Source organism: Patella vulgata, chromosome 9, assembly GCF_932274485.2.
Source record: "Patella vulgata chromosome 9, xgPatVulg1.2, whole genome shotgun sequence".
Taxonomy (NCBI): domain Eukaryota; kingdom Metazoa; phylum Mollusca; class Gastropoda; family Patellidae; genus Patella; species Patella vulgata.
In genome coordinates, this window is record NC_065887.2 from 5866190 (window position 1) to 5885378 (window position 19189).

General features: G+C 38.0%; 1 protein-coding gene across 1 annotated transcript in view; it reads left to right on the forward strand.

Moving 5' to 3' along the window:
• The first annotated feature begins 1496 nt into the window (after positions 1-1496).
• The window catches only part of LOC130010447 (sodium- and chloride-dependent glycine transporter 1-like), a 28208-nt gene continuing 10515 nt past the window's right edge, over positions 1497-19189 (forward strand). The window contains exons 1-2 of the mRNA XM_056103236.1: positions 1497-1585; positions 15411-15519. Coding sequence (XP_055959211.1) covers positions 1574-1585; positions 15411-15519 — 121 coding nt within the window. The 5' untranslated portion in view covers positions 1497-1573. The remainder of the gene's footprint in view (positions 1586-15410; positions 15520-19189) is intronic.

The following is a 19189-nucleotide window of genomic DNA, read 5'->3' on the forward strand; positions in this document are numbered from 1 at the left end:
TCACTAAATAAACGATCATGTTGTACTTAATAAGCTATGACCATTAATCATCTATAAATAATAGACTGAAAACTGGTTCCAAGTTGCGTCCATAACATCCAGACACTTTTGAGTAAAAGATAGGTTACGTGCCCTTGTTTTGAAATTAGTCTCGCTTAACCAGTCTATCGACCATTCTACGTCTGATTGACAGGTCGGGATAATCAAGACTACTTTTTTACGAAACAACAGAAAGCTAGAACAAGAAATTGAATTTAGAAATAAGCACTTTAGACAACTCAACAATTGTTTTAAGAAACTTGTAAAAGTAAAATGAAACTACTGCTAGTATCATGTTCCTGCTAAAGAAAGTGATTCAGAGATAGTATTTGTACTAAACCAAAAGATGCCGCTCTTAACGGTACAGTTAATGATAAAGCAATTTAAAAAATAAAACAAACGTAATTACTAAAGCTGCTGTAATAACCAAGAAGCTAAATTTTACTGCTATTCAAAATCGTCAACAATAGATTTTTTACGGCTGTAATAGTTGATATATTTGTAGAGAATTGCACGTGCCATGGCTATTTATCGACTCAAAGCGAGTGCGCGGTAGTCAGAAATCAGTTCGAGACACGCAACTGAAGCGTGCACATTTAGCCGTGTCGAGACCAACTTTCTGTAAAGTGCACGGGTCATCCTACCTATGTCTGTCTTCATTATAAATTTGATATATTGGCGTTTCTCGCTATAATATCATATCAGATATCTGAAGGCTTAATCCTCGCTAATATGTACTCAGATTGATTATTTAACATTTAATCAAGCAAACAAAATCAAATTACCAACGCTAGATAATGTCCCTGGATGGATTTAATCGGATTAAAAATAGGCCTCTCATTTAAATGGTCGTGGACAACAAAATGGCGGCGGACTTATTGTATCAAGGGTCGATGAAATTTCAGTTCCACATATATTTGTAAATACTAAAGAGAAATTCATCTTTCATAATATTGTGTTTTGTAAGTGATTCCTATAGCGCTATAGTTGTTTACATTAGGGAGCCACGTTGGAAGGTACTGGCTCGCTCACCAGGACGTCCGGGGTTCAACCCCGATGTTGGTCTAGAAAGTATCTCTGGGTTTTCAGGTGTGACCCCCCCCCCCTTGTCAGTGGCGTTGGACGTATTGTCTCGAGCACCGTCTAGTCGTTAGAATTGGACGAAAAATCGAGATCCCGTCTGCACGTGGGTTATCCAGTAAGAGAATTCTCGATAGTTGGAATTCTAGCGCCCTTGTCCGGCAAAATTGCCATCATAACTCACTGCATGGTGAATGTCCGTCTTCTGTAATACCGTCCGTACAGAAAATCGGGACTTTAAACCCCATTTCATTCAATATTGTACAAATTAAATTTTACATTTGACCTTAAACTTCGACATGTTTTCTCTTTAAATTTTTACCTTTACCTGCCTGTTCCTGGTCTACTGTATCTTATGTAAATATACACAGGTCAAAGGTCAAACATGCGCAGTAATAACGTCCACTAATTCACAATAATATTGAGTGATAAATTGAATCAGACAATCTCAATCATGGCGGAGGAGGTAAGTCCTATTCATGTAATTTCGTCATTTTATTCTAGCTTAGTGTATTTGATTGATTAATTTTCTTAAATGGTTGAGATGCCTGGAATTTTTGTCTGCATATTTTCGCTAGCCTTTAAAGTTTATAAAACTAAACACACACAAAAAAAAATTAAAAAAATGAAATCAGAATTCATTAGTTAAATTCATTCGTTGATCAAATCCTTGAAGAAATATTTACTTGATTTTTTTTAAATTTTACAAATTATTTAACGATACATTTTTAAAACAAAAAAAAATGTTGACAATCAAAGATAGCCTTGACATGCGACTATGCCCTTCTTTCCAATTATTTTGTGTCTCTACTCTACCTTTGTTGTTGACGCAATAACGGTATTAGCACACTAGGCAGAAAATGTACTTAGCCTGTGTCGAAAATGCTAAGTCATTTTCGTGTCGATTTACACTAACTACACTGAAGTTGTTTTTTTCTGTCTGTTTTTTTTTTAAAAAAAAAAGATAAATACATTCGGGTTTCCCAGACCCACATCCCGAAAATGTTTTTATATTTTTGTATTTTGTGCCTTTGTTAAAGCTGCATTCTACTTTAAAATTGAAATTGGATACCTTTCGGGGTTGTTGATGCACCAACCTTAACCCTGTTTCCTACCACCATTAAACCCTGTTTATTACCCCACTGACGTGTTTGTGTTGCTGGGATATATAGACCAAAAACAAAAACAAACAAACAAAAAACCAAAAAAAAAACCACATCCGCTATTAAAATTGATTTTTTTCAGGCACGTATCAAAGTAAATTCAACCCTGATATTATCTGTTATCTATCTACATAGTTTCGTAGTTCTAATAATTATCAGTTTTAACGAGGGCCATGAATGAAGTATGGACAATTTCATCATAAACATTCTGATAGGCCTATAGTTGATAATAATGTGCCCAATGACGGATATTGTTGTTGACAAAATGACTTCAATATAATTTCGGCAATTCATTGGCATAAGTAGGATATAATTTGTATACATGTAGTTACAGAATCTTAGCATGTACTTTCGTTTCGTTTCGTTTCGTTTCTTTAAAAACAAATATGTTATGCTCCGAAATTATAGAAAGCGGCACTGCGACAGAAGGACAGAACATTTCCAATATTTATTTAGATGTTACAACTCTTAAACAAATAACCACTGTAAAGTATTCTTTAGACAATTAAATCCAGACTCGCGGGTTATATACTATCTTGGCCTCGATGGTTGTGGATAGCAATGAGTGTGCGTTCAAAGGTCGACGAATGATCACGGAGATGGCTGGTGTTTAGTTGGCCATAACTAACGTTAGGAAATAATGGATGAATATGCTTTTTGGTAAGACTGTATTTAGACCAGAGGGGGTTGGGTGACCGAATGGTTAACGTGTGCACGTTGGGTCAGAAGGTCTGTCATTGAGTCAAATAGCGTGGTTTCGATTCCCAGGGGGGGGGGGGGTGGATGGCTGAATGGTTAGCACGTGCGTGCTGTATCATAAAGTCTGTCATTGAGTCAACTGGCGTGGTTTCGAATCCCCGCCAGAGTTGCTTGTCCAATCTCGTGGATTTCTCCAGGTCCCCCGGTTCCCTCCCACTGCTAAAGACCCCCTACGCACAAGCGAATTAATGAAATAAAATCGAACAATATGTTAGTCCTGAAATGACCTAGTTTGAGCCGAGTTGACTTTAAATCCCATTTCTCTCTCTCTCTGTTTGGACCAGGAACTGGGTCGCAGGCGCTACACATTTTCTTGTTATTTTTCTTTGGCGCAACACTCTTCGACAAAGACTATTCGGCCACGTCAAGTGAAGTGCGACCGACACAAACCTTGGCATGGTTGTTCCTTTAACAATTCTGCATTGAGTGACGGCTTTCTATTTTTTTACATTACGTCACAATTCCAAAATGGATGTTTTGTCGTCACACTCGGTTTCTTGGTTCATAGAGCGCTCGCACATTTTCCGTTTTGTCTAGAATATTGTACATTCATTTAGATCCTTGTAAATTTGTCTAACAATGTTGTTCCGGCATCTTGTCATCTCCGTTATCATTCATCTTTTATTGATGGCAAGAATTGGGGACGTTTGTGTAAAATTTTTTCACCGCAAAACTTCCATGACATAAATTATCATTAAATATTTTTACCACAAGAGTTTCATAACGCTCCCAAACCTTGCCATGTTTATAGCATCATTTCATTTAAAACCTTGAATTTTAACTCGTCAACAATATTTACATCGGTCATTGACGTGAGAAACATGCAATTTGACCTTTAAGCCGGACATGATCTTTAAAGGGATGACACTGTTCAATTATGGATTCCATAGCAACAGAATGGGGTTAATGCCTTTGCTCTACTTTACAGGGGTTATATTGAGACCAACATACGGTAACGTAGCCCTGACAGTGGGGTTTTACGTCAGCTAACAATATGGATTATACTGGACTTCGCTTGAACGCGCCACTCGAACGAAAGAACAATAATAGTTAATCGTACATTTATTAAACGTACATTATGCAAGAGCTAAATCTGTCTTTTCAAGGTCTTTCTTTAGGCCAGAAATGTTATCTAAATTTAATCTAAATTAAATTATTAATTTGACTTTAATTAACCTATCCAGACCATAATCAACTCTAGATGGCATCGCTAGCCTGCAATCTTTAGTGGATTATGAGCCGATTTACTGCATAACTTTCCTTCATGAATAAACGATTAAATGAATAATCGAGACTATGTTGTTTATCGTACTGACTTTAGTAATGATGATCGAGGCTAGGCGGAAATTTCAGTCGCTAAAATCTCGGTTCATAGTAATTCAATTTGAATGAAATTTTCAGCAAATTGCCTTTACATTATCTAGTTTTTAACAATTATAGTGAGAACTGCCAACTCGTTATCGAATCTCCCATAATGTATCTTTAAGAATACGTGTAAATTCTTTTAAAACTGCTACATGACCAGAAGTACCGGTATAAGAGGGATTGGTCGCACCCCAATGCTCTTCCTCTAGCTACTCCACGTGTTTACAAACCCAACAGCATGTTTACGTGTTCTAGACAAGAGACTGTTCTAGTTTCAAACCATGTTAAAACTATACTATGTGACTCAATAAAGCAACAAATACATGTCTGAATTTTTTTGACTCACATATATAAATAACAGGTCGAATTGTGTATCGAGATAAAAATGACATTGGCCGGTGAAAGTCTACGTTTAAAGAGAACTCTAACCATGGTGAAAAATACCTAAATATGGATTTAAAGGAGCTAACCCGTTAACTCAATATTTTCCATAATATTCGAAATTAAAAACACGAATTAGAATTCAATATTGGTCCAGTTCAGTAAATATTGATATTGTTAATACCTAGTATTAAAGAGACAATGAACATTTTATAATCAGTACACGATTCGTGTATTCTATGATTTCGGGCGCCATTTGTAATAAACAAAGAAAACCATATCCTATAAGACAATGCGGAAGTTACAGATTGAATATAAATCACTGTATATGCATTCATTTCATCTATTTTGACGTTCGAGAAAATAGAACCACGCGCCCTTTAATTAAGGTTAAATAGACGGGTTTATATCCATATTCGGTTGATAAGAAAATATGTGGACATCCATCGATGCATTTGAAAGTTGCGGATATGTGTTTTAGTAAGGAGACTGCAGCAGTCGAACAGATAGGGGCGTGGGCCGATAAGAACCTTTTAGATTTTTCCAACCCGGAGTCACTCGTCAGGGATGGTGCCTGAGGGGCTGTTAACGAAAAGGTGTCGGTGTACACGCTGGCTTTCACGTAAATTAATCATTGACAGTTCGAAATCGATAAAGAGTAAACGGGGACGGCGATTTCCAGGACCGATTCCTCTATGGCACATTGTACCTAGAACAATATCAATGAAAATTATATCAAACATTTATCTTAAAGTGGCGGACATATTGTAGTGGGGGGGAATGGTTAGCGCGTGGGCGTTGTATCATAAGGTCTGTCATTGAGTCAACTGGCGTGGTTTCGATTCCCCGGTTGTACATGACAAGGAGTAGGGTTGCCTGTCCAACCTCGTGGGTTTTCTCTGTGTACTCCGGTTTCCCCCTACGCAAGCGAATTATTGAAATAAAATTGAACCATATGTTAGTCCAGAAAAGACATAGTTTGTGTCGAGAGGACGTTAAACCACATTTCTTTCTCTCATGTTGGGTGACAAGACATTCATCCCTTAGATGGGGGGTTGGATGGCTGAATGGTTAGCGTGCGCGCGCTGTATCATAAAGTCTGTCATTGAGTCGACTGGCGTGGTTTCGAATCCTCGGTTGTACGTGACAAGGAGTAGGGTCGCCTGTCCAACCTCGTGGGTTTTCTCCGGGTCCTCCGGTTTCCTCCCACTGCTAAAAACCCCTACGCGCAAGCGAATTATTGAAATAAAATTAAACCATATGTTAGTCCCTAAATGACCTAGTTTGTGTCGAGTGGACGTTAAACCCCATTTCTCTCTTTATCTCTCATCCCTAAGATGTTAACCCGCTAGCCCGCTCGCAGGTAGCGTGTTCGATTCCTGCATTTGCCGAGAAAGTTCATTGGGATTTTCCGACGCGGTTTTCCCTCGTCAGTGGTGCAGGAGGTGGCCTGACAAAGACAGCCGTCTAGTCGTTCGGATGGCACGGAAAATCGAGGGCCCGTGTACACATTGGCAGTTGGAAATCGAAATAAAGGTATAGTGCCGCTACCCGGGCAAGATTTCCCTGCGTTGCCTATAGCCCAGTCCATGAACACCATTCATTTCATTTTCATTTGATGTCATTCCAGTCGATCACAAGCGCCCTCATGTGTAATGCGCGACTCTAAGTATGTCATTGGTTTTCCCTTTTTGTGCGATAATAAGCAATTAGTTCCGGTAATGAGTAATTGAATAAATAGTTCATTGTACGATCTTATTACCATACTGAGGTGAATATATAAATATATGGCCCAGGTAATTGGTACAGCTAGACTATAGAATATATTAATAAATGACACAGGTAGACTCCTATAAATAGGTAATTAGGTAATATATTCATGGACACATCCAGTGAATTACGTCACGTGGTGCTGGTTTACTATTTACACATAGGCCAGGCTAATCCGTTGTATGGGGTCTAGTATGTAGTATGACTTAGTGGTCTAGAGTGCCACTCTTCGACCTCTAACTAGCCGGTCATCTATGGCTTGCGGTTTTGGTTTCCATTCCTGGTGTGAGCGTATGTGGCTTGGAAATATGGGCGTCTTATCAACCTCGTGGGTTTACTCCGGTTTCCTCTCAAAGGAAAGACCCCTGCTAGTGCGCTCGGCATAATAAATTATTAAAATAAGATAACTTAATTGTCTACGATATCACAGACAGAGGGTTAATTACATAATTCCATACAAATAAACCCACTAAAGCCATCGACATGCATACACATGATATTCGTGCAAAAAGTTTAAATCGTAATAGCGCCTGAATATCAGGTCTCAAACTAGTAATTGTCTCCTTAACTGTCTCCTAATAACTGACTCAATATTCCACTAATTGATCAAATACGCTTACATATTATCACTTGTGACTATGTTGCGCGCGGGGGGGTGTAAAGTAATTATGATAGCTGTTGTTTACCTTGATTTTAATTAACTACCCCGGTTTATAACATAGGTCAAACATGATTATGCATAATATTAACGTAAACTATTCATTATTCATTACTTCCCAACAAACCACGAGTGTAAGGTTTAAGAACAAAGAAAGGGGGTTAAGATACAATATAGCCTATAACCATTTTCAAATCTAATTCATTTTTAAATAAAATATTCTTTAAAACAAGCACACGTCTATATGTTCTATACTGTGAAGGGATATGTGTCCTTAGGTGGTGGGTTTTCAGACTCTAGCAATTCACACCGTGAACGTCTTCCGATTATTTTAGTATTACACGTATTAAATGTCTTCATACATATACGCATTAACACTCTTCAGACCCTAGCAAAACACGAATTAAACGACTGTAGACTCCAGCAATACATGTATTAAACGTCGTTAGACTCTAGGAATATACGTATTAAACGACTTCAGATTATTATAGAAATCCACGCATTAAAACGTCTTTAGACTCTAGCAATACACGTATTAAAACGTCTTTAGACTCTAGCAATACACGTATTAAAACGTCTTTAGACTCTAGCAAATCACGTATTTAAACGTCTTTAGACACGTATTAGACGTCTTCGGTCTCTAGTAAAATTCGTATTAAAACGTTTTGAGACTCTAGCCTCCAACAATACGGGTATTAAACGTGTTAAGACTCCAGCAATGCACGCATAAATACAAGCATAAAACGTCTCCAGGGTCTAGCAATACAGGTATTAAACGTCATAAATCTAGCAATACGCGTATTAAACGTGTTAAGCCTCTAGCAATACACACATTAAACGTCATAAACCTAGCAATACACGTATTAAACGTCTCCAGGCTCTAGCAATGCACATATTAAACGTCATAAATCTAGCAATACGCGTATTAAACGTGTTAAGACTCTAGCAATACACATATTAAACGTCATAAACCTAGCAATACACGTATTAAACGTCTCCAGACTCTAGCAATTCACATATTAAACGCCTTAAGATAAGCAATACCGGTATCAAACCTCTTTAGATTGTTATAGAAATATACATATTAAACATATTAAAAATAGAGCTCCCGTTCTTAAAGATGGATTCGTAAAGCGATTATATCTTACAACCGTTTTTGGTTACCATGGTCAACTACCATTCTTATTTCAGATTTCGGTAAATAGCTGATAATTCTCGCTATAATAGTTAAAAAACATAGATAATGAAATGGGAATATGTTGAAAACTTCAGTCAAATTACTTCATTCTATGTGAAGTTATGATCGTTTGAAGAACAGTGTAGTCTCTATTGTCATTGCTGCCGTTGTTACGATAATAAACACAGTCTCGGTTATCCATATTTAATCAAATTATTAAGTGGCAAGCCTGTTTAGATCCGTTAAAAATCAAAACCACCCGATGGGCTAGAGAATTGATTATGGGTTTGACATGTGAATAAAATATCTAAGTAATATTTATATAACATTTAAGATCAAACGAAAGATCTGCATTAGATAAATGCATCTTTGAGTTATTGTAGATATGAAAACACCTGAGATTATTCGAGAAGGATACGTTTTATATGTTTGTTACAATAGATAATAATCTATTCTAATCTAGAAAATAACATTGATAATTTCTTATATCAGCATGACCCAAGAGAATAAAGGCAAATTTTGTGTGTAATATTTACTCGTTACCTGTCCCCAACTATCTGAACCAATATAGACAAAGTATATATTACACGGTGTTTAATCATTCGTTTAGAAACCCTTTTACAAGGACAAAAAGTGTTCGATTTGTGGCCACTAGTTGGCTCGTTAACCTTGGTGTCCCGTGTTCGATTTTTCCGTTGGCCGAAACAGTTTAAAGGATTTTCCGGCGTGGTTGTCCCTTGTCCGTGGTACAGAACAGAGGGTCTGGCAAGGGACAACGTATATAGTCGTAAACTGGAGACCTTATGAATCTAAAGCGCACCTGTTAGACCCCCCCCCCCCGGGGATCACGTGGCTAAGTGGGTAAGACGTTGGCTCGCTTGCCTGGAGGTCGGGTGTTCGATCCCTTCATTGGCCGAGAAGGTTCATCAAGATTTTCTGGCGTGGTTCCCCCTTGTCAGTGATGCAGGACGGGGGGCCTGACAAGGACAGCTGTCTAGTCCTTCGGATGAGACGAAAAACCGAGGTCCCGTGTATACATTGGAATGCACGTAAAAGATCCCTTGGCAGTTGGAATTCGATATGAGAGTAGGCGATAGTGCCGCTGTCCGGGCAAAATTGTCCTCATAGCACACTGTATGGCGTATGCCCGTTTTCATTAGCCCTGTATAAGAGCAGAACAGTAGGACGTTAAACCCCATTTCATTTCATTTGTTAGACCCCCCCCCCCCCCCACTCGACTCACACACTTGATCTATGATTATATTCCGCTGTTTTTCACGTTCGCTTTACAAAGTAGTATTTCATATAGACACAGCTGCGCACGTCAATCATCGATAAAAACACTAAAGATGTGCGGTAAATAAAAGTTAATCGATCTTTAAAAAATGTACTCTTAAATGCATGAAAAATGTTTTCATTAATATCAGTTGATATTCCAGTGATGCAGGTTAATATCAATGAAAGTGTCTAAGTGCTCATATAAATTGGTACAGGTTAATTCCTGGTCGATGGGTGGGGGGATGATCGTATGGCAACATTTCGATTAGAAAATAGGGACGCCTGTCCAACCTCGCGTATTTTCACCGGCTCCCCCGATCTCCCCCACGACTAAGGCCCCAAACGCGCAAACCAATTATTGAAATTAAATTGAACCGAATGTTAGTCCCGAAATGGCCTAGTTTGTGTCGAGTGGACGTTCCCCATCTCTCTCTCTCTCCCTCTCTCTCAAAACATGCGGTAAGCAGTAAGGTGCCAAGTCAAACTGCAGACCAGCAGTAAATATCCGTTGGCTGCTACTATCACTGATAGGGATGACATCGGGTGCGGCGGGGGTGGCGGGAGTTCATTAGGTCGCAATGTTAACTCTCTGTCTATGCAAATGAAGTTCTAGAACAATTTTATAAATTGAGAAAAAAAATAAAGGTGTTGGAAGTATATCTTTAGTGTAAATTAGTGTGAATGGGTACAGCCTACTCCTATATTGAATTCCAACTGCCAAGGATCTTTTACGTGCACGCCAATGTGTACACGGGACCTCTCTCTCTCTCCAGGCAGGCGTTCATTTAATTTACTATCTGTTTACTGTCTAGATATGTTAAAGATGTTATGACATTTATTGGTTGCTCAGCTAACCTAGATCCAGCCATGACCTCAAGTCCTTCAGTTCTTATCATATTATATTATTGATAATTTGACAACAGTTCACCTGGGAGATTTACAATACTACTACTTCAACCATGTTTAACAGTCCTAAGGAGATATTGAATACCAGAAACTCTATACCATTCTGCACACATGGAACGTGTTACTCTACTTTGAGAATGGATCTCTGCCCTAAATGGCCGACATATCCAACAATAAGTATACTGTTTTGCAATGCGGTTCACACCTTTTCAATTTTATTTTATACTTCTCAAATTTCTTGAAATACACTTAGTGCTTACGACTAAAATTTTTGATTTAGGGCTTAAAGTAGCTAAGTCTCTAACTCAATATCATTCAAAATCTTCGACATTGAAAACATGAATTATTTGTCGGCTTAAATCATGTTGTGATCTTACCGGGAAAGGATAGCCTTCTGACATCCAATATTTAAGACAAAATACACATTTTACAATTGGTACACGAATCGTGTACCATAACGCATTTCAGCGCTATTTGTAATAAGGGACTTGAAAAACGAGGCTAGGCATATTCCACAAGTCATGTCAAACGGTGACGCTATATTCTTATCTGGAGAGTATGCGCAGAATAATACCTTCGGCGTAGGCTGGAATAACCAGACGCTAGAGATTGTCATTCGATTGAGAATACTAGCGTATTTCGCCGAACCTAACTGATTAGAAATTACAGTAAAACAGAAACGATTGAATGTAAATCAATTTATATACATTCAAATTACATTACTGTATGCGTTGCGACCCATTTGTGTCAGTTTCTATAGGTCCCAAATATGAGCGATTTAGCTCCTTTAAATATCGGGGAACTGGCTTAATGTCGTAGACAGACAGCTTAAGTTTAGTATGACGTGTGATATACTACTGCCGTGAGAACATTATGAAACCGGACCCTCGACCCCCGGTCCAGCCCCTAAACCCTACTTAAAATGACATTGTAGAACGGGGCACTCCCCCTTTTTTGGACAAAACTACAAGACCTGTTTAAAATTACATTATTGGGAAAAAAAACGCAATAGCATGTAGGGTATGCCCGTCATTTCATTATCCCGGTTGATGCAGAAATATTATGAGTGTTTCAAGATGTAGTATAATTGTGGTACTTGACAGTCGAGGCTATGTCTCGATTATCCAGTTTAGCGGTAAATTTTCAAATCTCGCGGGTGTTCTAATCCATATAAATCTCGCCATCCGTTGTTCTAGAGGGTTGATTATAGTCTTGTCATGTGCACAACAATCTAAATAGTGCGTGCGTGAAATAGCTTTATTTAACGTCCGCTTTCACCGAGGTGATATCGCATAATCATTTATATAACATTTGAAGCCAAACTTAAAGACATAGGCAGATTTAGCTCGCACATCTTTAAGGCACATTCGATCGATTTAGTTATTAACCTATATATACGCAGAAAAAAAATATTGATAGCTTGTCGATAACTGAATTATCAGATTACTGGCTGTTGGATCGGCGATCACCCTCAGAACATGTGGTCAAACTGACCAGCAGTAAATATCCATTGGCTGCTACTATCACTGATAGGGATGACATCGGGTGTGGCGGGGTGGCGGGAGTTCATTAGGTAGCAATGTTAAACTTTTGTCTACTGCAAATTAAATTCTGGAATAATTTTGTAAATTAAGGAAAAAATAAATGTGTTGGAAATATTTCTTTAGTGTAAATTAGTATCGAATTCCAACTGTCAAGGATCTCTCTCTCTGTCTCTGTCTCTCTATCTCTCTCAACACAATATATCACAATATGACGTGAACCAAGATTGTATATAACAACATCATATATATATTTTTATACCATTCGGTGGCACAAAGGCAATATCCTATAGAGTTGTTTATCTCGAATATTATTGATATAACCATAAATAAAAATATACTGTAGAAAACGAGTCACCGTGACAGTTAAAATAACAAGTACAGGAGGACCGTAACACACATAAACTAATACATAAGACAAATACACGGACAGAACACAATATATTGTATAAAACCATACACATCAACCTAAATAAAACTATATTGTATAAAGCCATCCACATCAAACTAAATAAAAATATATTGTATAAAACCATTCACATCAACATAAATAAAAATATATTGCATAAAACCATTCACATCAACATAAATACAAATATATTGCACACACCAGATACACAGTGACATTCACAATGATATTAAAGTGCCAACAATTAAATGAAATGCCAGGCTCAATATAAACATATTTTATGAGAACAAAATACGGTCTAGTGCCTCGTCGACATTCTATTTAGGCTATTGTGAGATTAATACGCGGTAGGTTTTTACTTTTGTGTTTCCGGTTGTATCACTTCAAATAGACGTTATAGAGTGTTATAATATAATATATTATACAAATCCATGTCAATATAACGTTATAGACAAACTGGTGTTAATATAACGTTATATAAATCAAAGTTAATATAACAATATAAACAAACTGGTGTTAATATAGCGTTATATAACTGGTTTTAATATAACGTTATATAAATCAAAGTAAATATAACGTTATATAATTCGATGTTCATAATAGACACATCGACGTTAAGTTAACGTTCTAGACAAATCGACATTAATACGATAATATAACGTTATATAATTCAAAGTTCATCTAGCATAATAGACAAATCGACGTTTTAAAATACGTTAATATAACGTTGTAGACAATTCAATGTTAATATAACGTTGGCAAACCCATGACACGCGTTCCCAAAGTGGCAGGCGAGATGAGTTTACATAGCATGCCATACTCTTGAGATTCTAGTAGTATGAACTCATTGAAATCGCAATTTAGCAATTCAGCTTGATTTTTTTGTGAAAATATTTTACACCGCGTTGATTAGTAATCGGACAATAGGTGAATGGACATGATCGCCACAATAGATTAGAACCGCAGCTAACTGCTGAAAATGAGATGCTCGGCGTCTGGAAAGACCTGCCTGAAATTTTCAACTCAAAGAAAAAAGTAGCCGTGGCGATTTTGCAGGGCCGTAACTAGCTCAGAGCAACAAGGGGTGCGGGAAGTGTTCTCAGGGGTGCTGTAATATTGACAGACAATGTATATCTATTTTTTTATGGGCCTGCGATTTTGTCGATGGGGTTGGCTTGTTAATAAAAGGCCTACTCCTAATTATAATAATAATAATAATAATAATAATAATGACTTTGTTTTGAGGGAACATATTTAGAACATGAGTTCTAATTTTCAACATGTCCCTCCTACTCTATAAATCTAGCAGCTACACAATATATGACAGTCACAATATTTACACATATTTACAAAGTGCTTAATATATATATATATATACCTATAAATAACAAAATGGCAAATAAACATACATTAAGAGGTCTACAGTAGTTAACGAGGGTTGAAAGATGTGACATGTTAAAACTCTTTTTTGAAAATAAAACATGAAGAGGCATGTTTCACAGTTTGAGGTATTGAATTCCAGAATAAAGAAGCGGCATATTGAAATATTCTTGTCATTGCCTTTTTCTTACTTTTTGGAATTGCTAATTTAAGTTGACTTTCTGATCTCAATGTCATCGTAGTTTAGGTCATTTAGAATTTGCACATAATATGCTATATAAATATGATGGTAATTTGTCTCTTCGAATTTTGAAATTGAACATTCCGTGGTTGTATTACATGCGATGTTAGATTGTAAGCCAATTTAGATATTCAAATAAAGGTGTAGAATGTGAATCAGGATCTTCACCCAAAATGCTCCTTGCTACACGCTTTTGAAGTCTATACAGGGCCTCTAGTTTGCTGTTTTTGGCATTACCCCTAACTGTGGAACAGTAATCAAAATATGGTAATATATAGCCGTTGAAAATTAAATACTATAGAAAATAAAGCTGTAAAAGATAGATTTTGGAGGATATGATTTTGGAAATTTTTTAATTTGGAGATTCCAATCTAAATTTTTGTCAACAATAAGTGCTAATAACACTGCTTCAGATGCATTTTCTAATGAATCTCTATTAATTATTAATGATAAGCTATTTGTGTTTGTTTGGTGTTTTGAAGGCTAACGTCTTCTTAGCATTCATTACCGATGAACTTTCTCGGCCATTACAAGGGTCGAGCCGGCGTCTTACCACTTAGACACCGCATGCACGTCCTCATTAGCAGAACAGTAGGACGTTAAACCCCACTTCATTTCATTTCAGTTATGGTCACCCATATTAACGTTTTAGGCATCATGATGTGATGTTATTGTAACCCATATTATATACTTTTTATGCATCATGACGTGACGTTATTATAATCCATATTAAAGTTATATGCATCATAACGTGACGTTATTATAACCCATATTATAAACGTTATATGCATCATGGCGTGATGTTATTATAACCCATATTAAAGTGACGTTATATGCATCATGACGTGACGTTATTATAATCCATATTAAAGTGACGTTATATGCATCATGACGTGACGTTATTATAATCCATATTAAAGTTATATGCATCATAACGTGACGTTATTATAACCCATATTGTAAACGTTATATGCATCATGACGTGATGTTATTATAACCCATATTATAAACGTCATATGCATCATGACGTGATGTTATTGTAACCCATATTAAAGTTATATGCATATACGTGATGTTATTGTAACGTTTTATGCATCATGATGTGACCTTATTGTAACCCATATTGACATTTTGCATTTCTAGAAATCAGTGGAAACCCATCGATTTTAAAACTCCATCATTGCAAAAAGTTACCTCTGGATCGACGCTAGAACCATATTCTGATCTATGATATATTTAAAGTATTGCAATGATTATTTTCAGAGAGCTCAATGGGGCCGTCAGATCGAGTTTATATTTACACTGATTGGTTATGCTGTAGGACTGGGTAATGTTTGGAGGTTTCCATACTTGTGCTTCAGAAATGGCGGAGGTATGTCTTCTTTACTTTCACTGGTAATCTGATACCACTGACTTATGAACCCGAACCTTTTAGTAATGACAATTTTTGTCATTAAATCATACATGTAAGCATTATTCTAAACTTATGTTCAGTATGTATAGAAAGTGGTTAGAAATTATACAGTTGTCATTAGCTGGTGTGTAATTGGCTGTAAAACGATGCCACTACTAGTGTAAAAGCGTGCCTAATTATAACACCCATCACTATTGAATACACAAACCTGGACACGGTTTCAACACCATATAATACTACTCGCAGTGTTTCGTTAGTTTAGCGGTTAGTCATAAAAATTGAACTCGAGAGATTTGACTGGACTTTGAAAATAGAAATACCAAGTCAAAACCCAAGTTTTCGGCCGGAGTATAGCAATGGCTTGAGAGTGATTTCTTGGGCCATTGCTTCAGGAATATGTTTTCACACCTTTGCCACCAAATTTTCTGTACCGACTACACCAACCGAACCATTGAAGACAGGCATACGTCGTGGAATGTGCTGTGCCCGGGCATGTGCTATGAGGGAGATTTTGCCAGGGCGTGTTCCATTAGTAAGTGCAGGCGGACCGCACTACACGCAAAACAAAAATCTACAAGATAAACCTGCGGACAAGACAGAAAATAGACATTGCCTAAAAGAAACACATATCAAATCAAGTGAATGGATCCCGGGGCCAACCGTAAGCGTCCACTGCGCTGTACAGTCCCGGGCCTGTTATGGTACAGGCTTGACTAAAAATGATTTACAAAAAAGACGTAACAGAAATAATGCGACCAATCCTGACAAAGGTCGTGAGATTTTCCCCTGCCGTGTGCTATGAGAGAGATATTGCCCGGGTGCGTGCTATGTGGGAGATTTTGTCCGGGCGCTTGCTATGTGGGAAATTTTGCACGGGCGTGTGCTATGGGGGGGGGGAGATTTTGCCCGGAGGTGATTCCACCTACTTTTCTTAGAATTCCTACTGTCAAGGCTTCTTTTACGTGAACGGTTTCCGTCCGATCCGAACGACTAGACGCTGTTCTTTTGACAAAGAGAAACCACGGTGAAATATCTCGAGAAACCGTCTCGGCCAGCATTGGGATCTAACCCAGAACTTCTCGTTAGTTAAACATACATTATGCAAGAGCTAAATCTGCCTATTGCAAGTCTCTCTTTAGGCCTGAAATGTTATATAAATTATTAATTAGACATTAATTAACTTATCCAGATCATAATCAACTCTTGATGTTAACGCTAGCCTGCGAAATTTACTGGATTAGAACCCGGTCTGCTGCTTCTGATTAAATCAAAAAATGGATAATCGAGACTATGTTTCTTATCCCACTGACTTTAGTTATGATGATCCAGACTGGGCCCAAAATTCAATAGCTAAATACTGGGTTCAGAGTGGATCAATTTGACTGAAATTTTTAGCAAATTCCCTTTACATTATGTATTTTTTAACTATTATAGTGTGAACTACCAGCTCTTTATCTAATCTCCCATAATCTATCTTTAAGCAAGCAGCTCATTACTCACTGAGACACCGTGATCATATATTGGAGGGCGACTGGGTTATGCGTCGATGTTGGAGTTGCGTCGATGTTGTAGTTGAGATTGACTCTAAGTGACACTACAGGACCACCCTGTCAAGATATGATAACCTAAACAGTCGAAGTAGTTCATCATGCGTATGCTGTTGCCGGTTGGTGTAGAAACGTAAGGGGTAATCCCTATTTCATTTCATTCCCTGAGGGTGGGGGGGTCCTAATGGTTAGTGCGTGCGCGTTGTATCATAAGGTCTGTCATTGAGTCAACTGACGTTGTTTCGATTCCCCGGTTGTAAGTGACAAGGAGTAGGGTCTCCCATCCAACCTCTTGGGTTTACTCCGGGTCCTCCGGTTTCCTTCCGCTGCTAAAGACCCCCACGCCCAAGCCAATTATTGAAATAAAGTTAGTCCCGAAATGACCTAGTTTGTGTCAGAATATCCAGATGAACTCTCCAGGCCAACGCAGCGATCGAACACGGATCATCCAGGTTCGCGAGCCAAGGTCTCACTCACTTAACCTATGTCCGATGCAGAAGAGTAAGAAATTGAACCCTATTTCATTTCATTTCATAATAGATTGAACAGAGCAGTTCAAATTTCAATTCAGCAACTCTGTCACGCCATTCATTGATGCGCTGTTTTATAAACGAGCTTAAATATGTCGTGTATTTGTTTAATGATCGAGATGTGTAGTACCGAGGCCTACCAGTGATACACACTGTTTGCTTAGCAATAAAGAGGGCGATAACCGTGTGGATGCCATTGATAAAGGACCACAGTGGCTCCCTAAATAAACACTTGTGTTGAGGTTTATTTCTGGTCAGATGTTATCTCCTATACCAAATAAAGAGACAATCTTATTAAAATACAGCTCTATAATTCGTTTCGTTTTCTTTTTTACTTTCGGTGGCCTCTACTAAGATCGGACCAGTTGCAGTGGGAGGGCGCGTCAGAGGTTTTACGAGCGGCGTTTGAAGATATGACGTCAGACATTTGATTAACCAATCCGCGTTGATGTTTCTAGCGGGTTACCCACAGTTCCTTGCAACTCACGCCAAACACTCAACGTAACAGACCGTTTCATTGGCTAATCCCTCACATCATCCAGAACGCGGGTTATATAACAACGCTTCCAGATCCTAGTGTAGTAAAGACAAGTAAAACGAAATTTTGAACTATATAAAAACCAAACGAGATAGGATCCGTGTTTTAATCAGATTAAATAAAGGGACAGTTAGCTAGGCTTTTCCAAGTTTAGATATTTCTTCAGAATAGTGATATCCCTGTCAAAAAGAAAATAGTTTGAGTATGTTCGAAAAGGAAAATATACTATTATCTTAAACCTGTTCATGCCTACATATTGACTGATATTGTACATACGACAGTGTATGCCTACATATTGACGGGTATTGTACATGCGACAGTGTATGCCTACATATTGACGAATAGTAGGCGGAAACGCCTTTATCAAAGCAAAATTTAACCTATAACACGCTGCATAGCGTATGGCGTATGTCTGTCGTCATTATCCCGGTTGGTGTAGGAAAGTAGGGCGTTAAACTTCACCTCATTTTATTACAGACAGACCCTTTAACAACAGTGGTTTATATATAGAACGATTTAGTGGCGTTATCGTCGATCTACTTCTAGTACATAAAATCATATTATAGTTTATAAAACGCGAAAAAGCCCGTAGTTCACATCTATCTAAATCAGGAGATGTTCACTCGGCACAAACTAGGTCATTTCGAGACTAACATATAGGAGGAAACCGGAAGACCCGCAGAAAACTCACGAGGTCGGACAGGCGGACCTACTCCTTTTCACGTACAAGCGGGGTTAGAGAGCCGAAAAGAGCAAGGACCCGACCTCTGGAACAATGACGCGACCCTTTGAACAAGGCTCAGACCACTGGGACAAGAAATAGACAACTGGAACAATTAGGACGCGGCCTCTGGAACGAGACCGCGACCGCTTGAACAAGGCTCGGATCGCTTGATCAATGACCATACATCCTGAATAAGGCCCGGGGAATCAGACCACTGATAAGCAGGCTACAGGTGAAAAAGGGGGGAAGTTTGTTTGGGCGATTGATTTACCTCAAACGCGTTAGATCA